The 24,567-nt window shown below is 39.0% G+C and overlaps 1 protein-coding gene and 1 non-coding gene across 2 annotated transcripts in view; one reads left to right on the top strand and one right to left on the bottom strand.

Moving 5' to 3' along the window:
• Window positions 1-9,609: 9,609 nt before the first annotated feature.
• Window positions 9,610-9,820, bottom strand: LOC132425167 (small nucleolar RNA U3). Its single transcript, XR_009519365.1, has one exon. It is a non-coding gene; the product is annotated as a small nucleolar RNA U3 (small nucleolar RNA).
• Window positions 9,821-17,810: 7,990 nt separating this feature from the next.
• LOC132425098 (collagen alpha-6(VI) chain) overlaps window positions 17,811-24,567 on the top strand; it is a 110,077-nt gene continuing 103,320 nt past the window's right edge. The window contains exons 1-5 of the mRNA XM_060011479.1: window positions 17,811-17,879; window positions 18,012-18,109; window positions 20,421-21,008; window positions 22,263-22,883; window positions 23,959-24,519. Coding sequence (XP_059867462.1) covers window positions 18,049-18,109; window positions 20,421-21,008; window positions 22,263-22,883; window positions 23,959-24,519 — 1,831 coding nt within the window. The 5' untranslated portion in view covers window positions 17,811-17,879; window positions 18,012-18,048. The remainder of the gene's footprint in view (window positions 17,880-18,011; window positions 18,110-20,420; window positions 21,009-22,262; window positions 22,884-23,958; window positions 24,520-24,567) is intronic.

Raw genomic sequence — 24,567 nt, 5'->3', positions numbered from 1 at the left:
CCACCAGGGAAGCCCGCAACTGACTTTTTTTTAACATCTTTATTGGACTATAATTGCTTTACAATGGTGTGTTAGTTTCTGCTTTATAACAAAGTGAATTAGTTATACATATACATATATCCCCATATCTCTTCCCTCTTGCGTCTCCCTCCCTCCCACCCTCCCTATCTCACCCCTCTAGGTGGTCAAAAAGCACCAAGCGGATCTACCTGTGCTACGTGGCTGCTTCCCACTAACTATCTATTTTACATTTGGTAGTGTATATATGTCCATGCCACTCTCTCACTTTGTCCCAGCTTACTCTTCCCCCTCCCAGTATCCTCAAGCCCATTCTCTACATCTGCGACTTTATTACTGTCCTGCTGCTAGGTTCTTCATAACCTTTTTTTTTTTGATTCCGTATATATGTGTTAGCATACGGTATTTGTTTTTCTCTTTCTTACTTCACTCTGTATGACATATTCTAGGCCCATCCACCTCACTACAAATAACTCAATTTCGTTTCTTTTTATGGCTGAGTAATAATATGTGCCACATCTTCTTTATCCATTGATCTGTTGACGGACACTTAGATTTCTTCCATACCCTGGCTATTGTAAATAGAGCTGTAATGAACATTGTGCTACATGACTCTTTTTGGATTATGGTTTTCTCAGAGTATATGCCCAGTAGTGGGATTGCTGGGTCGTCTGGTAGTTCTAATTTTAGTTTTTTAAGACATCTCCATAGTGTTCTCCATAGTGGCTGTATCTATTTACATGCCCACCAACAGTGCAAGAGGATTCCCTTTTCTCCACACCCTCTCCAGCATTTATTGTTTGTAGATTTTTGGATGATGGCCATTTTGACCAGTGTGAAGTGATACCTCATTGTAGTTGTGCTTTGCATTTCTCTAAAGATCAGTGATGTTCAGCATCCTTTCATGTGTTTGTTGGCAGTCTGTATATCTTCTTTGGAGAAATGTCTATTTAGGTCTTCTGCCCATTTTTGGATTTGGTTGCTTGTGTTTTTGATATTGAGCTACATGGAACTGCTTGTAAATTTTGGAGATTAATCCTTTGTCAGTTGCTTCATTTGCAAATATTTTCTCCCATTTTGAGGATTGTCTTTTTGTCTTGTTTATGGTTTCCTTTGCTGTGCAAAACGTTTTAAGTTTCATTAGGTCCCATTTCTTTATTTTTGTTTTTATTTCCATTTCTCTAGGACGTGGGTCAAAAAAGATCTTGCTGTGGTTTATGTCAAAGTGTGTTTTCCTCTCAGAGTTTCATAGTGTTCGGTCTTATATTTAGGTCTTTAATCCATTTGGAGTTTATTTTTGTGTATGGAGTTAAGTAGTGTTCTAATTTCATTCTTTTACATGTAGCTGTCCAGTTTTCCCAGCACCACTTATTGAAGAGGCTGTCTTTTCTCCATTGTATATTCTTGCCTCCTTTATCAAAGATAAGGTGACCATATGTGCGTGGGTTTATCTCTGGGCTTTCTATCCTGTTCCATTGATCTATATTTCTGTTTTTGTGCCAGTACTATACTGTCTTGATTACTTATAGTCTGAAGTCAGGGAACCTGATTCCTCCAGCTCCGTTTTTCGTTCTCAAGATTGCTTTGGCTATTTGGGGTCTTTTGTGTTTCCATACAAATTGTGAAATTATTTGTTCTAGTTCTGTGAAAAATGCCATTGGTAGTTTGATAGGGATTGCACTGAATCTGTAGATTGCTTTGGGTAGTATAGTCATTTTCATAATGTTGATTCTTCCAATCCAAGAACATGGTATATCTCTCCATCTATTTGTATCATCTTTAATTTCTTTCATCAGTGTCTTATAATTTTCTGCATACAGTTCTTTTTTTCTCCTTAGGTAGGTTTATTCCTAGATATTTTCTTTTTTTTTTGCAATGGTAAATGGGAGTGTTTTCTTAATTTCACTTTCAGATTTTTCATCATTAGTGTATAGGAATGCAAGAGACTTCTGTGCATAAATTTTGTAGGCTGCTACCTTACCAAATTCATTGATTAGCTCTAGTAGTTTTCTGGTAGCATCTTTAGGATTCTCTATGTATAGTATCATGTCATCTGCAAACAGTGACAGCTTTACTTCTTCTTTTCTGATTTGGATCCCTTTTATTTCTTTTTCTTCTCTAATTGCTGTGGATAAAACTTCCAAAACTATGTTGAATAATAGTGGTGAGAGTGGGCAACCTTGTCCTGTTCCTGATCTTAGTGGAAATGGTTTCAGTTTTTCACCATTAAGGATGATGTTGGCTGTGGGTTTGTCATATATGGCCTTTACTATGTTGAGGTAGGTTCCCTCTATGCCTGCTTTCTGGAGGGTTTTTATCATAAATAGGTGGTGAATTTTGTCAAAAGCTTTCTCTGCATCTATTGAGATGATCATATGGTTTTTCTCCTTCAATTTGTTAATATGGTGTATCACATTGATTGATTTGCCTATATTGAAGAATCCTTGCATTCCTGGAATAAACTCCACTTGATCATGGTGTATGATCCTTTGAAGGTGCTGTTGGATTCTGTTTGCTAGTATTTTGTTGAGGATTTTTGCATCTATGTTCATCAGTGATATTGGCCTGTAGTTTTCTTTCTTCATGACATCTTTGGTTTTGGTATCAGGGTGATGGTGGCCTTGTAGAAAGAGTTTGGGAGTGTTCCTCCCTCTGCTATATTTTGGAAAAGTTTGAGAAGGATAGGTGTTAGCTCTTCTCTAAATGTTTGATAGAATTCACCTGTGAAGTCATCTGGTCCTGGGCTTTGGTTTGTTGGAATATTTTTTTTTTTTTTTTTTTTTTTGCGGTACGTGGGCCTCTCACTGTTGTGGCCTCTCCCGTTGTGGAGCACAGGCTCCGGACGCGCAGGCTCAGTGGCCATGGCTCACGGGCCCAGCCGCTCCGCGGCATGTGGGATCTTCCCAAACCAGGGCACGAACCCGTGTCCCCTGCATCGGCAGGCAGACTCTCAACCACTGTGCCACCAGGGAAGCCCTGTTGGAATATTTTTAATCACGATTTTAATTTCAGTGCTTGTGATTGGTCTGTTTATATTTTCTATTTCCTCCTGGTTCCATTTCCGAAGGTTGTAGTTTGTACATTTCTAAGAATTTTTCCATTTCTTCCAGATTGTCCATTTTATTGGCATAGAATTGCTTGTAGTAATCTCTCATGATCCTTTGTATTTCTGCAGTGTCAGTTGTTACTTCTCCTTTTTCATTTCTAATTCTATTGATTTGAGTATTCTCTCTTTTTTTCTTGATGTGCCTGACTAATGGTTTATCAATTTTGTTTATCTTCTCAAAGAACCAGCTTTTAGTTTTATTTATCTTTGCTATTGTTTCCTTCATTTCTTTTCCATTTATTTCTGATCTGATCTTTATTATTTCTTTCTTTCTGCTAACTTTTGGGTTTTCTGTTCTTTCTCTAATTGCTTTAGGTGTAAGGTTAGGTTGTTTATTTGACATGTTTCTTTTTTCTTAAGGTAGGATAGTATTGCTATAAACTTCCCTGTTAGAACTGCTTTTTCTCCATCCCATAGGTTTTGGGTCATCGTATTTTCATTGTCGTTTGTTTCTAGGTATATTTTGATTTCCTCTTTGATTTATTCACTGATCTCTTGGTTATTAAGTAGTGTATTGTTTAGGCTCCATGTGTTTGTATTTTTTACAGATTTTTTTCCTGTAATTGATATCTAGTCTCATAGCGTTGTAGTTCGAAAAGATACTTGATATGATTTCAATTTTCTTAAATTTACCGAGGCTTGATTTGTGACCCAAGATATGATCTATCCTGGAGAATGTTCCATGAACACTTGAGAAGAAAGTGTATTCTGTTGTTTTTGGTTGGAATGTCCTATAAATATCCATTAAGACCATCTTCTTTAATGTATCAATTAAAGCTTGTGTTTCCTTATTTATTTTCATTTTGGATGATCTGTCCATTGGTGAAAGTGGGGTGTTAAAGTCCCCTACTATGACTGTGTTACTGTTGGTTTCCCCTTTTATGGCTGTTAGTGTTTGCCTTATGTATTGAGGTGCTCCTATGTTGGGTGCATAGATATTTACAATTGTTAGATCTTCTTTTTGGATTGATCCCTTGATCATTAGGTAATGTCCTTCTTTGTCTCTTGTAATAGTCTTTGTTTTAAAATCTATTTTTTCTGATATGAGAATTGCTACTCCAGCTTTCTTTTGATTTCCATTTGCATGGAAGGCCTTTTTCCATCCCCTCACTTTGCGTCTGTATGTGTCGCTAGGTCTGAAGTGGTCTCCTATAGACAGCATATATACGGGTTTTGTTTTTGTATCCATTCAGCCAGTCTATGTCTTTTGGTTGGATCATTTAATCCATTTACATTTTAAGTAATTATCGATATGTATGTCCCTATTCCCATTTTCTTAATTGTTTTGGGTTTGTTATTGTAGGTCTTTTCCTTCTCTTGTATTTCCTGCCTAGAGAAATTCCTTTAGCATTTGTTGTAAAGCTGGTTTGGTGGTGCTGAATTCTCTTAGCATTTCCTTGCCTGTAAAGCTTTTAATTTCTCCAAGATCCTTGCTGGGTACAGTAAACTTGGTTGTAGGTTTTTCCCCTTCATCACTTTAAATATATCCTGCCACTCCCTTCTGGTTTGAAGAGTTTCTGCTGAAAAATCAGCTGTTACCCTTATGGGGATTCCCTTGTATGTTATTTGTTGTTTTTCCCTCGCTGCTTTTAATATTTTTTCTTTGTATTTAACTTTTGATAGTTCGATTAATATGTATCTTGGCATGTTTCTCCTTGGATTTATCCTGTATGGGACTCTCTGTGCTTCCTGGACTTGGTTAACTACTTCCTTTCCCATATTAGGGAAGTTTTCAACGATAATCTCTTCAAATACTTTCTCAGTCCCTTTCTTTTTCCCTTCTTCTTCTGAGACCCCTATAATTCGAATGTTGGTGTGTTCAATGTTGTCCCAGAGGTCTCTGAGACTGTCCTCAGTTCTTTTTTCTTTATTCTGCTCTGCAGTAGTTTTTTCCACTGTCTTTTCTTCCAGGTCACTTATCCGTTCTTCTGCCTCAGTTATTCTGCTATTGATCCCATCTAGAGATTTTTTATTTTCATTTATTGTGTTGTTCATCACTGTTTGTTTGCTCTTATTTCTTCTAGATCTTTTTTAAATGTTTATTGTATTTTCTCCATTCTATTTCCAAGATTTTGGATCATCCTTACTATCATTATTTTGAATTTTTTTTCAGGTAGACTGCCTATATCCTCTTCATTTGTTAGGTCTGGTGTGTTTTTACCTTGCTCCTTCATCTTCTGTGTGTTTTTCTGTCTTCTTATTTTGCTTATCTTACTGTGTTTGGGGTCTCCTTTTTGCAGGCTGCAGGTTCATAGTTCCCGTTGTTTTGGTGTCTGTCCCCAGAGGCTAAGGTTCGTTCAGTGGGTTGTGTAGGCTTCCTGGTGGAGGGGACTAGTGCCTGTGTTCTGGTGGATGAGGCTGGATCTTGTCTTTCTGGTGGGAAGGTCCACATCTGGTGGTGTGTTTTGGGGTGTCTTTGGACTTATTATGATTTTAGGTAGCCTCTCTGCTAATGGGTGGGGTTGTGTTCCTGTCTTGCTAGTTGTTTGGCATAGGATGTCCAGCACTGTAGCTTGCTGTTTGTTGAGTGAAGCTGGGTGCTGGTGTTGAGATGGAGATCTCTGGGAGATTTTCGCCGTTTGATATTATGTGGAGATGGGAGGTCTCTTGTTGACCAGTGTCCTGAAGTTGGCTCTCCCACATCAGAGGCACAGCACTGACTCCTGGCTGCAGCACCAAGAGCCTGTCATCCACATGGCTCAGAATAAAAGGGAGAAAAAAATAGAAAGAAAGAATTAGTAGAAGTCATAAGAAAGAAAGAAAGGAGGAAGAGAGGGAAGGAGGGAGGGAGGGAGGAAGCAAGGAAGGAAGGAGGGAAGGAAGGGAAAAAGTAAGAAAGAAGATAAAGTAAAATAAAGTAAGATAAAATATAATAAAATTATTAAAATAAAAAAAATTATTAAGAAAAAAAAACACAAAAAATGGACGGATAGAACGCTAGGAGAAATGGTGGAAGCAAACCTGTACAGACATAATCTCACACAGAAACATACACACTCACAAAAAGAGGAAAAGGGGAAAAAAATCATAAATGTTGCTCTCAAAGTCCACCTCCTCAATTTGGGATGATTTGTTGTCTAAAGGAGGGAAGGAAGGAAGGAAGGGAGGGAGGGAGGGAGGGAGGGAGGGAGGGAGGAAGGAAGGAAAGAAAGAAAGAAAGAAAGAAAGAAAGAAAGAAAGAAAGAAAGAAAGAAAGAAAGAAAGAAAGAAGATAAAGTAAAATAAAGTTATTAAAATAAAAAATAATTATTAAGGAAAAAATATTTAAAAAAAAAAAAGGAAGGAAGGATAGAACCCTAGGACAAATGGTGGACACAAAGGTATACAGACAAAATCCCACACAGAAGCATACACATACACACTGACAAAAAGAGGATAAGGGGAAAAAATCATAAATCTTGCTCTCAAAGTCCACCCCCTCAATTTGGGATGATTCGTTGTCTATTCATGTATTCCACAGATGCAGGGTACTTCAAGTTGATTGTGGAGCTTTCATCTGCTGCTTCTGAGGCTGCTGGGAGAGATTTCCCTTTCTCTTCTTTGTTCTCACAGCTCCCAGGGGCTCAGCTTTGGATTTGGCCCTGCCTCTGCATGTAGGTCGCCGGAAGGCGTCTGTTCTTCGCTCAACAGGACGGGGTTAAAGGAGCCGCTGATTCGGGGGCTCTGGCTCACTCAGGCCGGGGGAAGGGAGGGGCACGGAGTGCGTGGTGAGCTGCAGCGGGAGAGGTCATCGTGACGTTGCAGCAGCCTGAGGCGCACCGTGCGTTCTCCCGGGGGAGTTGTACCTGGATCCCGGGATCCTGGCCGTGGCAGGCTGCACAGGCTCCCCAGAAAGGGGGTGTGGATAGTAACCTGTCTCGCACACAGGCTTCTCGTGCCCGTCTCTGGGGTCCACTCTGTTAGCCGCTGCTCGCGCCCGTCTCTGGAGCTCCTTTAAGCAGCGCTCTTAATCCCCTCTCCTTGCGCACCAGGAAACAAAGAGGGAAGAAAAAGTCTCTTGCCTCTTCGGCAGCTCCAGACCTTTTCCCGGACTCCCTCCCAGCTAGCCGTGGTGCACTAACCCCCTGCAGACTGTGTTCACGCCACCAACCCCAGTCCTCTCCCTGCGCTCTGACCCAAGCCCGAGCCTCAGCTCCCACCCCCGCTCGCCCCAGCGGGTGAGGAGACAAGCCTCTCGGGCTGGTGAGTGCTGGTCGGCCCTGATCCTCTGTGCGGGAATCTCTCTGCTTTGCCCTCCGCACCCCTGTTGCTGTGCTCTCTGCCGCGGCTCCGAGGCTTTCCCCCTGTGCCAGCCACAGTCTCCGCCCGAGAAGGGGCTTCCTAGTGTGTGGAAACATTTCCTCCTTCACAGCTTCCTCCCACTGGTGCAGGTCCCGTCCCTATCCTTTTGTCTCTGCTTATTCTTGCCTTTTGGGAGGTCTGAGGTCTTCTGCCAGCGTTCAGTAGGTGTTCTGTAGGAGCTGTTCCATGTGTAGATGTATTTCTGGTGTATCTGTGGGGAGGAAGGTGATCTCGGCGTCTTACTCTTCCGCCATCTTGTTATTCTTTTTTTTATCCTCGTGGCTTTAATTTTTCAAGAACCTTGGAGTGAAAGAGGACCACCTTTCTGATTCTTCATTTTAAAGAGCACTTCTAATATTTTCCTATTAGGATGGTATATATTTCAGATTTAAAAAATATATCCTTTATCAAGTTAAGTTTCCTTCTACTCCTAGTTTGCTAATTCTTTTTTTTAATTATGGATTAATGGAATGGTTTTCCTTTCATATTTATAGTATATCTCTTTTAGTGTGTTGATGTGGTAATATTTATGTATTTTCTAATTTTTCTGACCATATTCATTTTTTAAAATCTTTAAATTTATTTTCCCTCAGTACTGTATTTTTTATACAATTTTAAAAGTTACTTTCATTTACAGTCATTACAAAATATTGACTCTATTCCCGTGTTGTATAACACATCCTTGAGCGTGTCTTACACCCAATAGCTTGTGCCTCCCACTCCCCCATCCATATATTGCCCCCCCACCACTGGTAACCACTAGTTTATTCTGTGAGTCTTCATCTTTTTTTGTTATATTCACTAGTTTGTTGTATTTTTTAGATTCCACATACAAGTGATATCATACAGTACTTATCTTTCTCTGTCTGACTTATTTCACTTATCATAATGCCCTCCAAGTCCATCCATGTTGCTACAAATGGCAAAATTTCATTCTTTCTTATGGCTGAGTAGTATTCCATTGTACATATACACCACATCTTCCTTATCCATTCATCTGTTGATGGACACTTAGGTTGCTTCCATGTCTTGGCAATTGTAAATAATTCTGCCATGAACATTGGGGTGTATCTTTTTGAATTAGTGTTTTTTGGGGGTTTTTGTTTTTGCTTTTTGGATATATATCCAGGACTGGAATTGCTGAGTCATATTGTAGCTCTATTTATAGTGTTTTGAGAATCCTCCATATTGTTTTCCATAGTGGCTGAACCAATTTACCTTCCTACTAACAGTGTACAAGGATTCCCTTTTCTCCACACCAATTTTTTCCTCACCAATATTTGTTATTTGTGTTCTCTTTGATGATAGCTGTTCTAAACAAGTGTGAGTTGATATATCATTGTAGTTTTGATTTGCATTTCCTTGATGATTAGCAATGTTGAGCATCCTTTCATATGCCTGGTGGCCATCTGCATTTCTTCTTTGGAAAAATATATTTTCTAATTTTAAAACATCCTTGCATACCTGAGATAAACCCAACTTGATAATGGTGTATTATCTTTTTTATACACTAAAGGAGTTGAGTTGCTAATGTTTTATTTAGAATTTTTTTGTATTTATATTCATGAGTAAAATGGGCCTTTAATTTCCTTTTCTCATACAGTCCTTAACTGGTTTGCCTATCAAGATTTTACTGGCTCCATATAAATGAAAAGGCTAATATTCATCTTTTTCTAGTCTCTGAAATAATTTGTAAAAGATTCAGATGATCTGTTCCTTAAAAGTTTGGTGGAACTTGCCAATAAATCCATTTTGTCCTGGGGTTTTCTTCCTGTGAATATTTTAAACTAATGCTTCAATTTTTTAAAAAGTCTTTGCCTTATGTATAGTTATGTCTTCTTTTATACAGTTACCAACTTATGTCTTCTCTCTCTTTTTTTTTTTTTTTGATAAGTCTATTGTGAGGTTGATGTTTTCAATACTTAATTTTCTTTATCTTTCTTTTTTTAATTGAAGTATAGTTGATTTACAATGTTGTATTTTTTTCAGGTGTACAGCAAAGTGATTCAGATATGTATATATTTCTTTTTCAGATTCTTTCCCATTATACGTTATTTCAATATATTGAGTAGAGTTCCCTGTGCTATACAGTTGGTGCTTGTTGTTTATTTTATATATAGTAGTGTGTTTATGTTAATCCCCAACTCCTAATTTATCCCTCCCTCTTTATCTTTGTTTTTTGTTTGTTTGTTTTCTCATTCAAAACCACTCAGACAGCATTCTCTCCCTCTTACTCTCCCAAAGGAAGAGAAGAAGGATTATCACTGACTAATGGCAGTTGCAGAAGCAACACCTAGAGCTGGCTTCACGCTCAGGAGAGAATGCTGTACCTCTTCCTTGTGGTTTTGGGTGCTCTACACATTCAGAGAAACTTGTCTAATAACGAAATATACAAATGATCCCAAAAATATTTTACCTTTGTTTTTTAATTTACTGATTTCTGCTCAAAGTTTTAGTACTTCAGTATCCCTAAAGTACTTTTAGATTTATTCTGTATTTTTTTCTAATGTCTAAGTTGGGCACTTCGTTCCTAGTGGATTTGCCTTGTTGGAATTTTAGTTCTCTTAAGTTTATGTCATGGGGTCTGGGAGGATTCCAGCAGTTTCAGACATGGAAAGGATCAATAGTCAAGACAGGCCCCTGCTGTGGCTGGTGTGGGCCCCTCCCACAAAGGACCGGCAGGGACTCTATCTGGGGGTTGTTTCAAAATGTGAGTTCAGTATTTCAGTGTGCTCTTGGCTTAATTATTCTTTTTTTTTTCCTTCTAGTACTATTTGTTAGATCACAGAACTGTTAACTGTGTGGAGCTGCTAGAATTTAGAGAGAATGTAGTCTTTGTGCTTCAGATGAGAATCATACAGAAGTGAAGTGGTGTTACCTAAAGTCACACAACAGTTTAGGAACCACGTGAAGACCAGGTCATGAGACTGTATAGCCTGTGCTCTTCCTGCTGAGCCAAGCACCCCTCAACACAGAAGAGTGTGCATTTTACAGTGTCAAGGTCACCTGCATGACCTTGTTCAAATATGATCCCCATACAGCCTCTTTTTGTGGTTCCAGAAAATGCATTTGGGGGAAAGTGTGACATGAACAGTAAAATTATGAAACTGGCTTGGCTGGCGAGTGCTTGCTCATTTGTTTTGTTTTGCTCACCATCATTGATCCAATCTTTATTTGTTACCATTGTGTGCCAAGGATTTATCCTGCAGCATTTCAATATGAAATGAAGTCTCACTTTGAACATTTTTCTTTTTACGTTTTGACTTCCGAGAAGGGAGGAAGGGAAACAGTAAAGAGATGAGGGGTTTACTAAGCAAACAACCATTTATCTTGAACTTTGTGGCACAGATCCCGTGTTGCTTCTTACAATACAAAAGCTGACAATATTCATGTTTCTGAAGCAAGGTAAAATCGGTGCTTAGAAATGATGTTTCCTGCATGCTCATTTTAAAGGAAAGAAATAGTGTTTATCTTAATTCTGCTGAGGTCTTTTTTATATCCCTTCTGGGCTTTTAATATTTTTTCAAAGACATGTCCTAGATTATGAATTGGCTCATAGGGGCAGAGGTCTCCCCGAAGCCCCTGGTTGTTAATAGCCTTAAGAGAGGTGTTGCACAAGTTCTAAACATTCTGGGTTTGAAGCCAAGTATTGGGTGGCTGTATTGCTTTTGCAGCTGTAGCTTAAATTAGAAACATTCTTCCTTCTTGATGGAAAGTTTACAGAGATCCAGATATTTTTCGCTTTCTTTTTTTAATTGAATTATTATTAACATACAATATTATGTTAGCTTCAGGTGTACAACATAGTGATTTGATATTTTTATACATTATGAAATGATCATCACTGTACCAAAGTTGTTACACTATTATTGACTATATACCCTATGTGTGTGTACATTACACCCCTGGAAGTTTGTACCACTTAATCTACTTCACCTGTGTCATCCATTCCCCATCCCCCAGGTCCCCTCTGGCGATAACCAGTTTGCTCTCTGTACCTATGAGTCTGTTTCAATTTTGTTTTGTTTGTTCATTTGTTTTGTTCTTTAGATTCCACATATAAGTGAAATCAGACAGTATTTGTTTTTCTCTGTCTTATTGCATCCATAGAAGAATGGATAAACAAGATGTATATACACAATGAAATATTACTAAGCCATAAAAGTATAATGAAATCTTGACATTTGCAACAACATGGATGGACCTTGAGGGTATTATGCTAAGAGATGCAAATATTTTTAAAGGCTTTTTATAGTGTATAACTTCTGGGAAAAGTGTATTAGCCTCAGATTGCTTGAATCAGAATGAATGGAGTACTAAAAATTCTGATTAAAGAGATCTGTACCATTGAGAGTGAGAGTGTTTCTATAAAAAGAAGCAATCAATCTGACTGTTGCTATATTAAGTTGGGGTGTGCCATGAATTTAAGTTTTATGTTGTTACTTTATATATCTCCTTCATTCTCCCCTAATGTCTCTGAGTATTTACAATTTTTATTTCAAATATTTAGATATTTTAAAAATTTTGGTATGTAAATCCGTAGGCAATCCATCCATGTTTTGATGTGGTAAAAATGAACCAAAGCCTCCCCAGCATTAACTAAGAGATTTAGTGCCCCCACTCTCCATACTAGTCCTTTGTGTGATTTGGCACACACACAAAACAAGGCACATAAGCACTTCAAGGGCCCCTTCCACTGGGCTTCCACATTGTATAGCCATACAGCACACCAGATTTTGCATTCCATTTAAAGGCTTCAAGAAAATTGTTTTACAAAGTTAGCAGAAGGAAAGAAATTATAAAGATCAGATCAGAAATAAGTAAATGAAAAAGAAATGAAGGAAATAATAGCTAGGACCAATAAAACTAAAATCTTGTTCTTTGAGAAGATAAACAAAATTGATAAACCATTAGCCAGACTCATCCAGAATAAAAGGGAGAACACTCAAATCAATAGAATTAGAAATGAAAAAGAAGTAACAGCTGAAACTGCATATAACTATATGCCAATAAAATGGCCAACCTGGAAAAAATGGACAAATTCTTAAAAAAGCACAGCCTTCTAAGACTGAACCAGGAAGAAACAGAAAATATAAACAGACCAATAACAAGCACTGAAATTGAAACTGTGATTAAAAATCTTCCAACAAACAAAAGCCCAGGACCAGATGGCTTCACAGGTGAAGACTATCAAACATTTAGAGAAAAGCTAACACCTATCCTTCTCAAACTCTTCCAAAATATAGCAGAAGGAGGAACACTCCCAAACTCATTCTATGAGGCCACCATCACCCTAATACCAAAACCAGACAAAGATGCCACAAAAAAAGAAAACTACAGGCCGATATCACTGCTGAACATAGATGCAAAAATCCTCAACAAAATACTAGCAAACAGAATCCAACAGCACATTAAAAGATTCATACAAAATGATCAAGTGGGATTTATCCCAGGAATGCAAGGATTCTTCAATATATGCAAATAAATCAATGTGATATACCATATTAACAAACTGAAGGAGAAAAACCATATGGTCATCTCAATAGATGCAGAAAAAGCTTTTAACAAAATTCAATGCCCATTTATGATAAAAACCCTCCAGAAAGTAGGCATAGCAGGAACTTACCTCAACATAATAAAGACCATATATGACAAATCCACAGCCAACATCGTTCTCAGTGGTGAGAAATTGAAACCATTTCCATTAAGATCAGGAACAAGACAAGGTTGCCCACTCTTACCACTGTTACTCAACATATTTTTGGAAGTTTTAGCCACAGAAATCAGAGAATAAATAAAAGAAATCCAAATTTGAATAGAAGAAGTAAACCTGTCACTGTTTGCAGATGACATGATACTATACATAGAGAATCCTAAAGATGCTACCAGAAAACTACTAGAGCTAATCAATGAATTTGGTAAAGTAGCAGGATACAAAATTAATGCACAGAAATCTCTTGCATGCCTATACACTAATGATGAAAAACCTGAAAGAGAAACTAAGGAAACACTTCCATTTACCATTACAACAAAAATAATAAAATGCTTAGGAATAAAACTACCTAAGGAGTCAAAAGACCTTTATGCAGAAAACTATAAGACACTGATGAAAGAAATTAAAGATGATAGAAACAGATGGAGAGATATACCATGTTCTTGGATTATCAACATTGTGAACATGAATATACTACCCAAAGCAATCTACAGATTCAATGCAATCCCTATCAAACTACCACTAGCATTTTTCACAGAACTAGAGTAAAAAATTTCACAATTTGTATGGAAACACAAAAGACCCCAAATAGCCAAAGCAATCTTGAGAGCAAAAAATGGAGCTGGAGGAATCAGGCTCCCTGACTTCAGACTATACTACAAAGCTACAGTAATCAAGACAGTATGTTACTGGCACAAAAACAGAAAAAAAGATCAATGGAACAGGATAGAAAGCCCAGAGATAAACCCACACACATATGGTCACCTTATCTTTGATAAAGGAGGCAGGAATGTACAGTGGAGAAAAGACAACCTCTTCAATAAGTGGTGCTGGGAAAACTGGACAGCTACATGTAAAAGAATGAAATTAGAACACTCTCTAACACCATACAGAAAAATAAACTCAAAATGGATTAAAGACCTAAATGTAAGGCCAGACACTATCAAACTCTTAGAGGAAAACATAGGCAGAACACTCCATCACATAAATCACAGAAAGATCCTTTTTGACCCACGTCCTAGAGAAATGGAAATATAAACAAATGGGACATAATAAAACTTAAAACGTTTTGTACAGCAATGGAAACCATAAAGAAGATGAAAAGGCAACCCTCAGAATGGGAAAAAAATATTAGCAAATGAAGCAACTAACAAAGGATTAATCTCCAAAATTTACAAGCAGTTCCATGTAGCTCAATATCAAAAACACAAGCAACCAAATCCAAAAATGGGCAGAAGACCTAAATAGACATTTCTCCAAAGAAGATATACAGACTGCCAACAAACACATGAAAGGATGCTGAACATCACTGATCTTTAGAGAAATGCACATCACAACTACAATGAGGTATCACCTCACACTGGTCAAAATGGCCATTATCCAAAAATCTACAAACAATAAATGCTGGAGAGGGTGTGGAGAAAAGGGAACCCTCTTGCACTGTTGGTGAAAATGTAAATTGATACAGGCACTATGGAGAACACTATGGAGGTGTCTCAAAAAACTAAAAATATAACTACCATATGACCCAGCAATCCCACTACTGGGCATATACCCTAAGAAAACCATAATTCAAAAAAAGTCATGTACTACATTTTTCATTTTAGCTCTATTTACAATAGCCAGGACATGGAAACAACCTAAGTGTCCATCAACAGATGAATGGATAAGGAAGATGTGGCACATATATACAATGGAATACTACTCAGCCATAATAAAAAACAAAATTGAGTTATTTGTAGTGAGGTGGATGGACCTAGAATCTGTCATACAGAGTGAAGTAAGTCAGAAAGAGAAAAACAAATACCGTATGCTAACACAAATATGTGGAATCTAAAAAAAAATGGTTCTGAAGAACATAGGGGCAAGACAGGAATAAAGATGCAGACATAGAGAATGGACTTGAGGACATGGGGAGGGGGAAGGGTAAGCTGGGACGAATTGAGAGAGTGGCATGGACATATATACACTACCAAATATAAAATAGCTAGTGGGAAGCAGCCGCATAGCACAGGGAGATCAGCTCAGTGCTTTGTGACCACCTAGAGGGGTGGGTTAGGGAAGGTGGGAGGGAGATGCAAGAGGGAGGAGATATGGGTATATATGTATATGTATAGCTGATTCACTTTGTTATAAGGCAGAAACTAACACACTATTTTAAAGCAATTATACTCCAATAAAGATGTTTAAAAAAGAGAACTACATAGGATTTGATAAGTAATTAAATACAGAAAGTATTATTAAAAAGAAAAAGAAGATGTGGCACATATATACAATGGAATATTACTCAGCCATAAAAAGAAACGAAATTGAGTTTTTTGTAGTGAGGTGGGTGGACCTAGAGACTGTCATACAGAGTGAAGTAAGTCAGAAAGCGCAAAACAAATGCCGTACGCTAACACGTATATACGGAATCTAAAAAAAAAAAAAGTTCTGAAGAACCTAGAGGTAGGACAGGAATTAAGACGCAGACATAGAGGATGGACTTGAGGCACGGGGAGGGGGAAGAGGGAGCGGGGACGAAGTGAGAGAGCAGCATGGACATATATACACTACCGTATTTAAAATAGATAGCTAGTGGGAAGCAGCCGCATAGCACAGGGAGATCAGCTCAGTGCATTTTGACCAACTAGAGGGGTGGGATAGGAAGGGTGGGAGGGAGACGCAAGAGGGAGGGGATATGAGGATGTATGTATATGTATAGCTGATTCACTTTGTTATAGAGCAGAAACTAATGCCCCATTGTATAGCAATTATACTCCAGTAAAGATGTTAAAAAAAGAAAATTGTTTTACAAAATGCTATCCCAAGGAACTCAACTCTTAATGTATCAGTAGTATTGACCACCTGCATGGCGAAATTTCTGGATGCTGCATACTGTTTGAGACTATTGTGGCCTTAGGTAACCCTCACTTTTCTCTCCAGGTTTTAACTTCCATTCAGTACTATTTTCTTCCAGTCTTTGGCATTTATCCTATGGAGTAACCTAAAGTCTCTTATCTCTCATAACTCCTAAAGATAGCACTCATTGAGAAAGTTCATAATATAGACAGAAAAGTGAAGAGGGTAAAGCACTGGTTTGAAAAGCGAAAATAAAAAGGCATGAAAACAAGTACCAGTAACCCCTAATACTTTGAAAAAGAGACATAGAACCAAAAAACTTGGAGACACTTTTTGTGTTCATAATGTTCAGTTTGGTATTATGTATAGAATGGATAAACAACAAGGTCCTACTGTATAGCACAGGGAAATATATTCAATATCCTGTAATAAACCGTAATGAAAAAGAATAAGAAAAAGAATATATATGTATAACTGAATCACTTTGCTTTATAGCAGAAATTAACACAACATTGTAAATCAGCTCTACTTCAATAAAATAAAATTTAAAAATAATACTGAGTTTGGGATGCAGAGGAACTAAGTTTGAGAGTCCAGATTTTAAAATTGGATAGATGTGGGCTGTAGTCTGAACTGTGGCCCATTTTATCTGTGTGGCCTTGAATCACATTCCCCTTTATGAATCTGTTTCCTTATCTGCAAAATAGGAACAATAATATGACCTGCTTCTAGGTTTCCTATCGATATGCAACAGGAGAACAAGTATAAAGCTGCTAGCACAGGACACGGAACATGGTCAAGACTGACCAAATGGTAGACTTTGTTATTATTGTTATACACATTAGTAGAAAATTTGTACATATTGTCCAAGTTTTCACTTTGGACAATCCACTTTGGGACCAAAGTTCCTCTAAAATGAAAGGTTGAACTAAAAACAACCTCCTAAAGTCCCCTTCCAGCTTACTGATTTCCTCTGAAATAGCATGGATAAATTGACTCACAGCCTGAAAAGTTTAAATCATCTAGTCTTCCTATGAAGGAACAGAACAGGGTCCCAAATTCCAGAATGTCAGAGGGACGATGGAGTAGATGAGGAAGTGGGGATGGAATTTTTCATGGCAAAGGTCCCTTTTCTGAAAGGGTGAAATATTAAACAATAGGAGCCTGCCTGACAAGGAATGAGACAGTCATTTGTATCAAATACACATTTGGGTATGAATTAAGCAAGAAACAGAAATACTAGTTTATTAACACGGATCAATTCATTTTTTATTCAGTGGATGAATGAGTGAATGAATGAGCCCAATCTGTTTAATTGAAATATTTATTGTCAATATCTTCAATATCCTATTTTATCCCATGAAACGAATAATTCAAGGTGGCTGAAAATGCTTTAGGCCAAACCAGAATTGGAAAACTTTGCTTCATGTGGTTCTAGGTTGTTGGAAAAAAATGATACCAATTGCATCATTCTGAGGACCAAGACATCGTATGCAATATGGAGGGTCACTACTTATTTCTTTATGTCTTCTCTCAAATTTAAGAATAAAGGGACATAGTTACCTTTCTAATCATGTAGGAAAAGGAGAAAAGAGAATTTTGACCACATCTAGAAATACTTCTCAAGTATGAAACACACCTACATGTTCATGTTGGAAAAATTGCAAATCAGCTTTTAGACTGTGTCCCAACTGTGAACTCTGAATTGTCTTGGCAATGAGTGGACAGAGGGTGACATGAGGCTATAGGAAAATTGATTAGTAGGGACACATAATATTGGTGGAACTAGAATGCATCTGGCTGCTTCCATTGACAATCAAAAACTCATGTTTCTACAGGGTCTGGGGACCAGGAGAAGCTTTTGTGATTCTGTAAATGTTGACGGTTCATTTTTCTCCAAGGCACTTCACAGAGCCAAAGGTCAGGGAACCTCAGAAATTCCTTGTCTTCACCCAATTTATTATATAATTTTGTGTGCTCATATGTGTTTGAGTCTTGATTTCCAAATAGTATCCACAACAATTTTAGATGTTTATATTTTTGCCTTTTCAGATTTCAAGTTGGTGATTTTTCAGGTTATAATACGAAAATGCTGCTCACTTTGCTCCTTATGATAATTTGTTCCCATGTTTCTGTCAACCAACATTCTGGTAAGGAAAAAAATGAAAATAATTCTTTTCCTTAATTTTCATTATGGAAAATAATATATGAGTTTGACTTGCTTAAAAGTTAAGTGTTTTGTTTTGCTTTGTTTTGATTTTGATGATAGTAAGGGTGGGAGTGGCAGCTCAGTTACTTTTGATGTCACCCTGTGTTCCTTTGAAGATCATTTGTTTCTGGATCTTATTCCTTGTTCACAATAGGAAGATATGAGAACTATTTTCTTGTCCTCAGTTTCAACTACTTCTAGGTCTTCTGGGAGGTTGCATGAAAATTCTCTTTTAACATTAGGTTCAGGCCTAGAAAATTTGAAATGTCTCTTCCTAATTCGTTTGTGCCAAAACATTTGTCTTGGTTAAGCATCCAGATTTTGCTCCAATTTAAACTGAGTGTCTGATTATTGTAAAGAAAGTGCTTTTACCCTGAAGAGAGAGCTCCAGAGCCATCCACTGTCAGCAATCTATGTCCAGTGGACTTGAAGTCAAAATACTGGCCAAGCCTTCACAGCCTCTACCACCTCCTAAATAATCAGTTCTTATACTGGTCGCTTCATGTCCAGGGCCACCTAGATTGACTTTTACAGTTTTCTCAAGGACTCTGACCTTGGAAGCAAGTTTTCTGGAGAGACAGATTAGACTTTGCCCTGCAAACATCTTCCTTTGATGTCTCACTAGGCCTATTATTAAGCTTTTTAAAGAAAGACAGTGCTTTTTCCCCAGTTGTTCTGTGGTTCACATACAGTGATGGGCCTGGTTAGAACCTAAATATGCCTCCTGTGCCAGTGGCTACATTTCTTTTCTCCATACAAAATATGGGGATTTGTCCATGAATAGAAAGGTCACTTTTGGTCACAAGTCAAGCCATCCTACGCAGTACTCACCTGACAGTCCTCAGAGGGGTTCCAGACTTCTCTTGGAGGAAGATGTTGATCCCCTCAATTAGTTTTTCCCCTGAGATTCTGCTGGCTATATGATCATCAAAGCAATCTCAAACTGGTTGAAATCATGTTGTTTAGAAGAAAAGAAAGAATGATTTTATCCACTATGCCTTGATCAGACTGCTCTAAAGAGAATGAAGTAACATGCTGGGGTGCCAAAGCTGATTTCCTCACAGTTGTAGACAAGAAAAGATTGAAGTTCTTTTAATTTGATTAGAATTTATCTTGTGACTCTTTCAGATAATCAGAAACTCAGAGTGAGGAGAGACCTTAGATATTTTCTAGTTGAATCTACTCATTTAAAATATGAGGAAACTGAGGCCCAAGTATATTGAATGGCTTGACAGAGCTGGAAGAATTAGCTGATAACAAAGTCAGGACTCACATTGCTTGTTCAATTACACTGTATTTTCTTAAACATACACCATCCAGACACACACAAATATTTCCCTCCCTTCCCTGGACCAGAAATGGAGCTTATAGAACAGTTGTAAGAGCTCTGAATTCAAACCAGCAGACAGACCATGAGCAAATGATATTTTGTGCTTGAACCAAATAACTCTCTATCACATAAAAATATAATTTTACATACCTAGCATTGAATCTGGCATCAAATGAAGCCTTAAAAGCTCAGCAAAGTATTGTATACCTCTATAAAAATTATATTCTTAATAGAAATTAAAAGTATAATCCTATTCCTAGCTTAAGGTAGGAATGCTCATGTTTCTATCACATTTTACATTTGTGAGAATAAATTTACCAATTATAATGCCCACTCATCAAAAAATATTGTAAATAACTTTAAGATAGATTAATGCAATCTCATATTTATGGTTTTTAGGATTCTTTTTAAACTTCACCAACTTGACACTTTGAATACAAAACTAATATGTTTATAAGTTAATCAGATCACTTGTTGCTTTGCTTAAGTGGAAATCACAATGAAAGGCTATTTTTTAGATTTCTCCATTCAAATTTGATTTGATTAGATTCTCAATGAAAATGTTTATCGTGTTGATATAAATTGAAGTCAAATTCTGAAAGAAAAAAAAGACATGGGGAAATTATCCACTAAACATATAAAAACCCATGATTTTTAACTTGTTTATATTTACCTATTTCTACTTAATTCCTTGCAAAAGTGATGCTTAATTTCATGATCAGTTCAAATGAGAGGGTGTATAAATAATCAGCCCAAGAAACAATATTTTTCTTGAGAGAATGTGTATTATTTTCAGTGCATTGGAAAGATATTACAAATACAAACAAAAGAGGGAAGTAATGTTTTTCCCATATGGTTGGCATTAAACTTGGTAGTAAATTTTTGAAGTTTGCTTTGTTTGTGTTTGTCTATGGGTTTGTAGGCCCTGAGTATGCCGATGTGGTGTTTCTGGTGGACAGCTCTGACCACATGGGAATTAAATCCTTCCCGTTTGTAAAGACATTCATCAACAAAGTGATCACCAGCCTCCCCATAGAGGCCCACAAGTACCGTGTGGGCCTGGCCCAGTACAGCGATGGGCTCCACAGAGAATTCCAGCTCAGCACCTTCAAGAGCAGAGGGCCCATGTTGAACCACCTCAAGAAGAACTTCAGGTTCCTGGGTGGCTCCCTGAGGATTGGTAACGCTCTCCAGGAGGTACACACAACCTACTTCTCAAACGGGAGGGACAGGAGACAGTTTCCGCCGATCCTGGTGGTCCTGGCTTCAGCTGAGTCTGAGGATGCCGTGGAAGAGGCCTCCAAGGCGCTGCGCAACGACGGGGTGAGGATCATCTCCGTGGGTATGCAGGGGGTGTCCGAGGAGACCCTGAAGGCCATGGCCACAGGCCAGTTCCACTACAGCCTCCGGACGGTCCGAGACCTCAGCACGTTCTCCCAAAACATGACGCAGATTCTCAAGGATGCGGCTCAGTACAAGGAAGGAGCAGTCAATGACATTCTTGTGGAAGGTGGGTTCAGGGCGCGTGTGTAGGGATGATGATAAAATGCTTTTGGAAGATCAACAAGAGGAGAGGATGGAGACTCTATGAACATCCCCTTCCCCAAAAGCTGGGCTGCATTTTCAGATGTTAAATTCTGCATAAATCATTCTGGAATGATTGTGGCCTTTTTAAATCCAGTGAACTTGGTGAGCCTTGGTTTTCCATGCTTCACTTCTTGCTCATCATTCACAGGCTGCCTCCACCCTGCTCCCAGCTGCCTGAGCTTTCTTCCTGGGCTTCAGTTGCTATGTAGTTTTATTCCTGGTTCATTTAAAAGGTCGATTTGCTCCTAAAAAAATCCTTGACTCCAGAAGCCGTATAATGTCATCACAGGATGTTAGAGCTTGAAACAACTTCAGGAAGTCCAAAACCTCTGTTCCACAGAGAGGTACTTGCGGGCCCTCTTAGAGATGATGTGACCTGGCCCTGCAGTCTGGAGTCAGAGCCACGCCTGTGTGGTTTCAGTCCCGTGCTGCCCCTTCCTGCAGCTCTGTTCTAAATTAGCTTCCCCGTGTTCTGCTCCAACTCCAACCTACTGTCCTGGTCTGTCCCCTTGTGCTCTCCTATTAGCAAGAATGGCCAAGAGTTTATGAACATCATCCAAGAGAGGGGCAGGAGAGAGCCAGTAAAAAAACAATTTGCTCAAAGTGTACAAGTCCAAACAAGTGATGTAAGAAACTCACATTATGTCTGGTTAAGTCAGTTTGAGTGAGATGACATATAAAACTGTCTATTGATACTGGAGAATGCTGCTTTTCTTGTAGCAATCTATGAAAATATGGGAATCCTATTACTAGCATCTTTCCCGAATAAAATATTGGAATGTCAATTGCTATTCCATTACCATCCTTTAAGAATGTTTGGACTATAAATACTGATTTTATTAGTGATTTTAATACAATAGCAGTAGCTTCTGTTCACTGAGTGACTTTTATGTGCCAGGTCCCATACTAAACACATGATCTCATTTAATCCCCATAACAACTCTATGAGATCATTATTATGGTTACTTATATTTTACAGATGTGGAAATTGGAGCTGGGAGGTTAGCTAAGCTCCCACCTTTGAACCCAGGACTCTCTGATCTCGGCTTCATAATCATTTTGTACACCTCCTTCCATCTTTAAGGGCATAACTAAGTTCTGGTTGAGTTCTCCGTGTCTTTTAATGCTGAGCAGAGTTGCTGAATTGAAACTCTGCCTGTTCTTTCCTTGCCCACAGTTTGCCAAGGCCCTTCTGTGGCAGATGTTGTGTTCCTGTTGGATATGTCCATCAATGGCAGCTGGGAGGACTTTGACTATCTTAAAGAATTCCTGGAAGAAAGTGTATCTGCTCTGGACATCAAGGAAAACTGCATGAGGGTTGGCCTTGTGGCCTATAGCAATGAGACGAAGGTGATTAACCCACTGAGCAGTGGCATAAACAAGTCAGAGGTTTTCCAGGATATACAGAGCCTCTCTCCCCAGGCCGGGAAGGCCTACACTGGAGCTGCCTTGAGAAAGATCAGGAAGGAGGTTTTCAGCGTGCAGCACGGCAGTCGGAAGAATCAGGGGGTGCCACAGATAGCTGTGCTGGTGACCCATAGCCCGTCTGAGGACAACGTGACCAAGGCTGCTCTGAACCTCCGGCGCCAGGGGGTGACCATCTTCACCATGGGCATAGAGGGGGCCAGCGACGCCCAGCTGGAGAAGATCGCATCTCACCCTGCCAAGCAGTACGTCTCCAAACTGAAAACCTTCTCCGACCTGGCCGCCCACAACCAGACGTTTCTAAAGAAACTGCGGAACCAGATCACACACACAGTCTCTGTCATTTCCGAAAGGACTGAAACCCTCAAATCTGGTAAAGCCTTTTGCTGAGAGAAGGATTATTCCCATCGTTTTGCTTTTTTCTTGTCTTGCAGGTGTTCTGTGTACAAAAGGGCTTGGCAGGCATGATGTAGGGAGGGAGAGTGAGTTCCTGACTTTTTAATTTAACTTGATAATAGGAAACGTAAATTGGGGGAGAATAAAAGCTCTTGAGGTGTTGGAATGGGAAGACGGGATTTCTTTTTTTATTTGCTCTTTTGCACAGCTTTACTTGGATTCTTTGTTACTTCTCAACACTCCAGAATACCTTCCTTTGTTATTTCCCGCTCTGCACTTTTTCCTTTCTCACCTTTGCCTCTCATGTTTCCTTGCCTTTCCTTTCTTTTTTTTTGTGTGTGAGTACTTTTCTCTCCCTCCTCTTCTTCCCTCAGCCTCAAATTCCAATTTAGAGAATAAAGAGGAAGCATGATTTGGATTGAGGACAGAGTAATGAATTTATTGGGAGGTACTATTCTAGTATCAGTGAGTTTAGAGAGAGACAGAGAGCAATGTATTTCATATATTTCATACATACACATGTATTTTTCATAAATTATGTGTGTGCATGCAATACATATGTATATCTGCATCCTTCAACAAATATTTACAGCATGTCGACTGCAGAAGTGTCACTGCCTGGCATAAATAAGGCCACTGACAATACCCCTGGTTGTGTTAACTGACCAGGAGTGGATGAAGGGTAAATACTTTGTTCAAGATTTCAAGAAAGACGGCACTTTGTCCACCATGTCCAGTTAAATGCTACCTTCTCTAGCTCGCAAATCACCACTTAACATTTTGCTAAACAGTTACTCCCTGCTAAGAGAAGTGACTTGTAAAAAGCATCTTCATGTTTTCTTTCTAATCTTTTACTACATCCAGATTGACTCTGATCCTTGATACAAATCATCTCAAACTGTCACAGGTAATTCATTTGGGTCTTTAACATGGAGAAACTGTTTCCCATTTTTCTGTCTGACAAGGCTGGTGTTTGCCCTTCCTCCCACCTGCCCCTGTGTCTCTGTCCCACTTGCCCCAATGCCACACTCAGTTTTCGTGTTGCATTTTAGGTTGTGTGGACACTGAGGAAGCAGACATCTATCTGCTCATCGATGGCTCTGGGAGCACCCAGGCCACGGACTTCCAGGAAATGAAGACCTTCCTGTCGGAGGTTGTAGGGATGTTCAACATCGCTCCCCAGAAGGTGCGAGTTGGGGCTGTCCAGTATGCTGACCGCTGGGACTTGGAATTTGAGATCAATAAATACACCAACAAGCATGATGTGGGAAAGGCCATCGAGAACATCAGGCAGCTGGGCGGGAACACAAACACAGGTGCAGCCTTGAACTTCACCCTGGGGCTGCTGCAGAAAGCGAAGAGGCAGCGGGAAAACAGAGTGCCAAGCCACCTTGTTGTCCTGACCAACAGTGTATCCCAGGACAGCATCTTGGGGCCCGCAAACAGACTGAGAGAGGAGCTCATCCACGTCTATGCCATTGGGGTCAAGGAGGCCAACGAGACACAGCTGCGAGAAATCGCAGGCGAGGAGAAGCGGGTGTACTATGTGCATGACTTTGATGCCTTGAAAGACATAAGAAACCAGGTTGTTCAAGAAATCTGTGCCAAAGAAGGTAGGACTCCTTGCCTTTGGACTTCAGCTCCCAAATTGCTTTCCTGCA

The sequence above is a fragment of the Delphinus delphis genome, chromosome 4 (assembly GCF_949987515.2).
Source record: "Delphinus delphis chromosome 4, mDelDel1.2, whole genome shotgun sequence".
In the NCBI taxonomy this organism is placed as follows: domain Eukaryota; kingdom Metazoa; phylum Chordata; class Mammalia; order Artiodactyla; family Delphinidae; genus Delphinus; species Delphinus delphis.
This window is presented reverse-complemented; position numbering and strand designations above follow the sequence as displayed.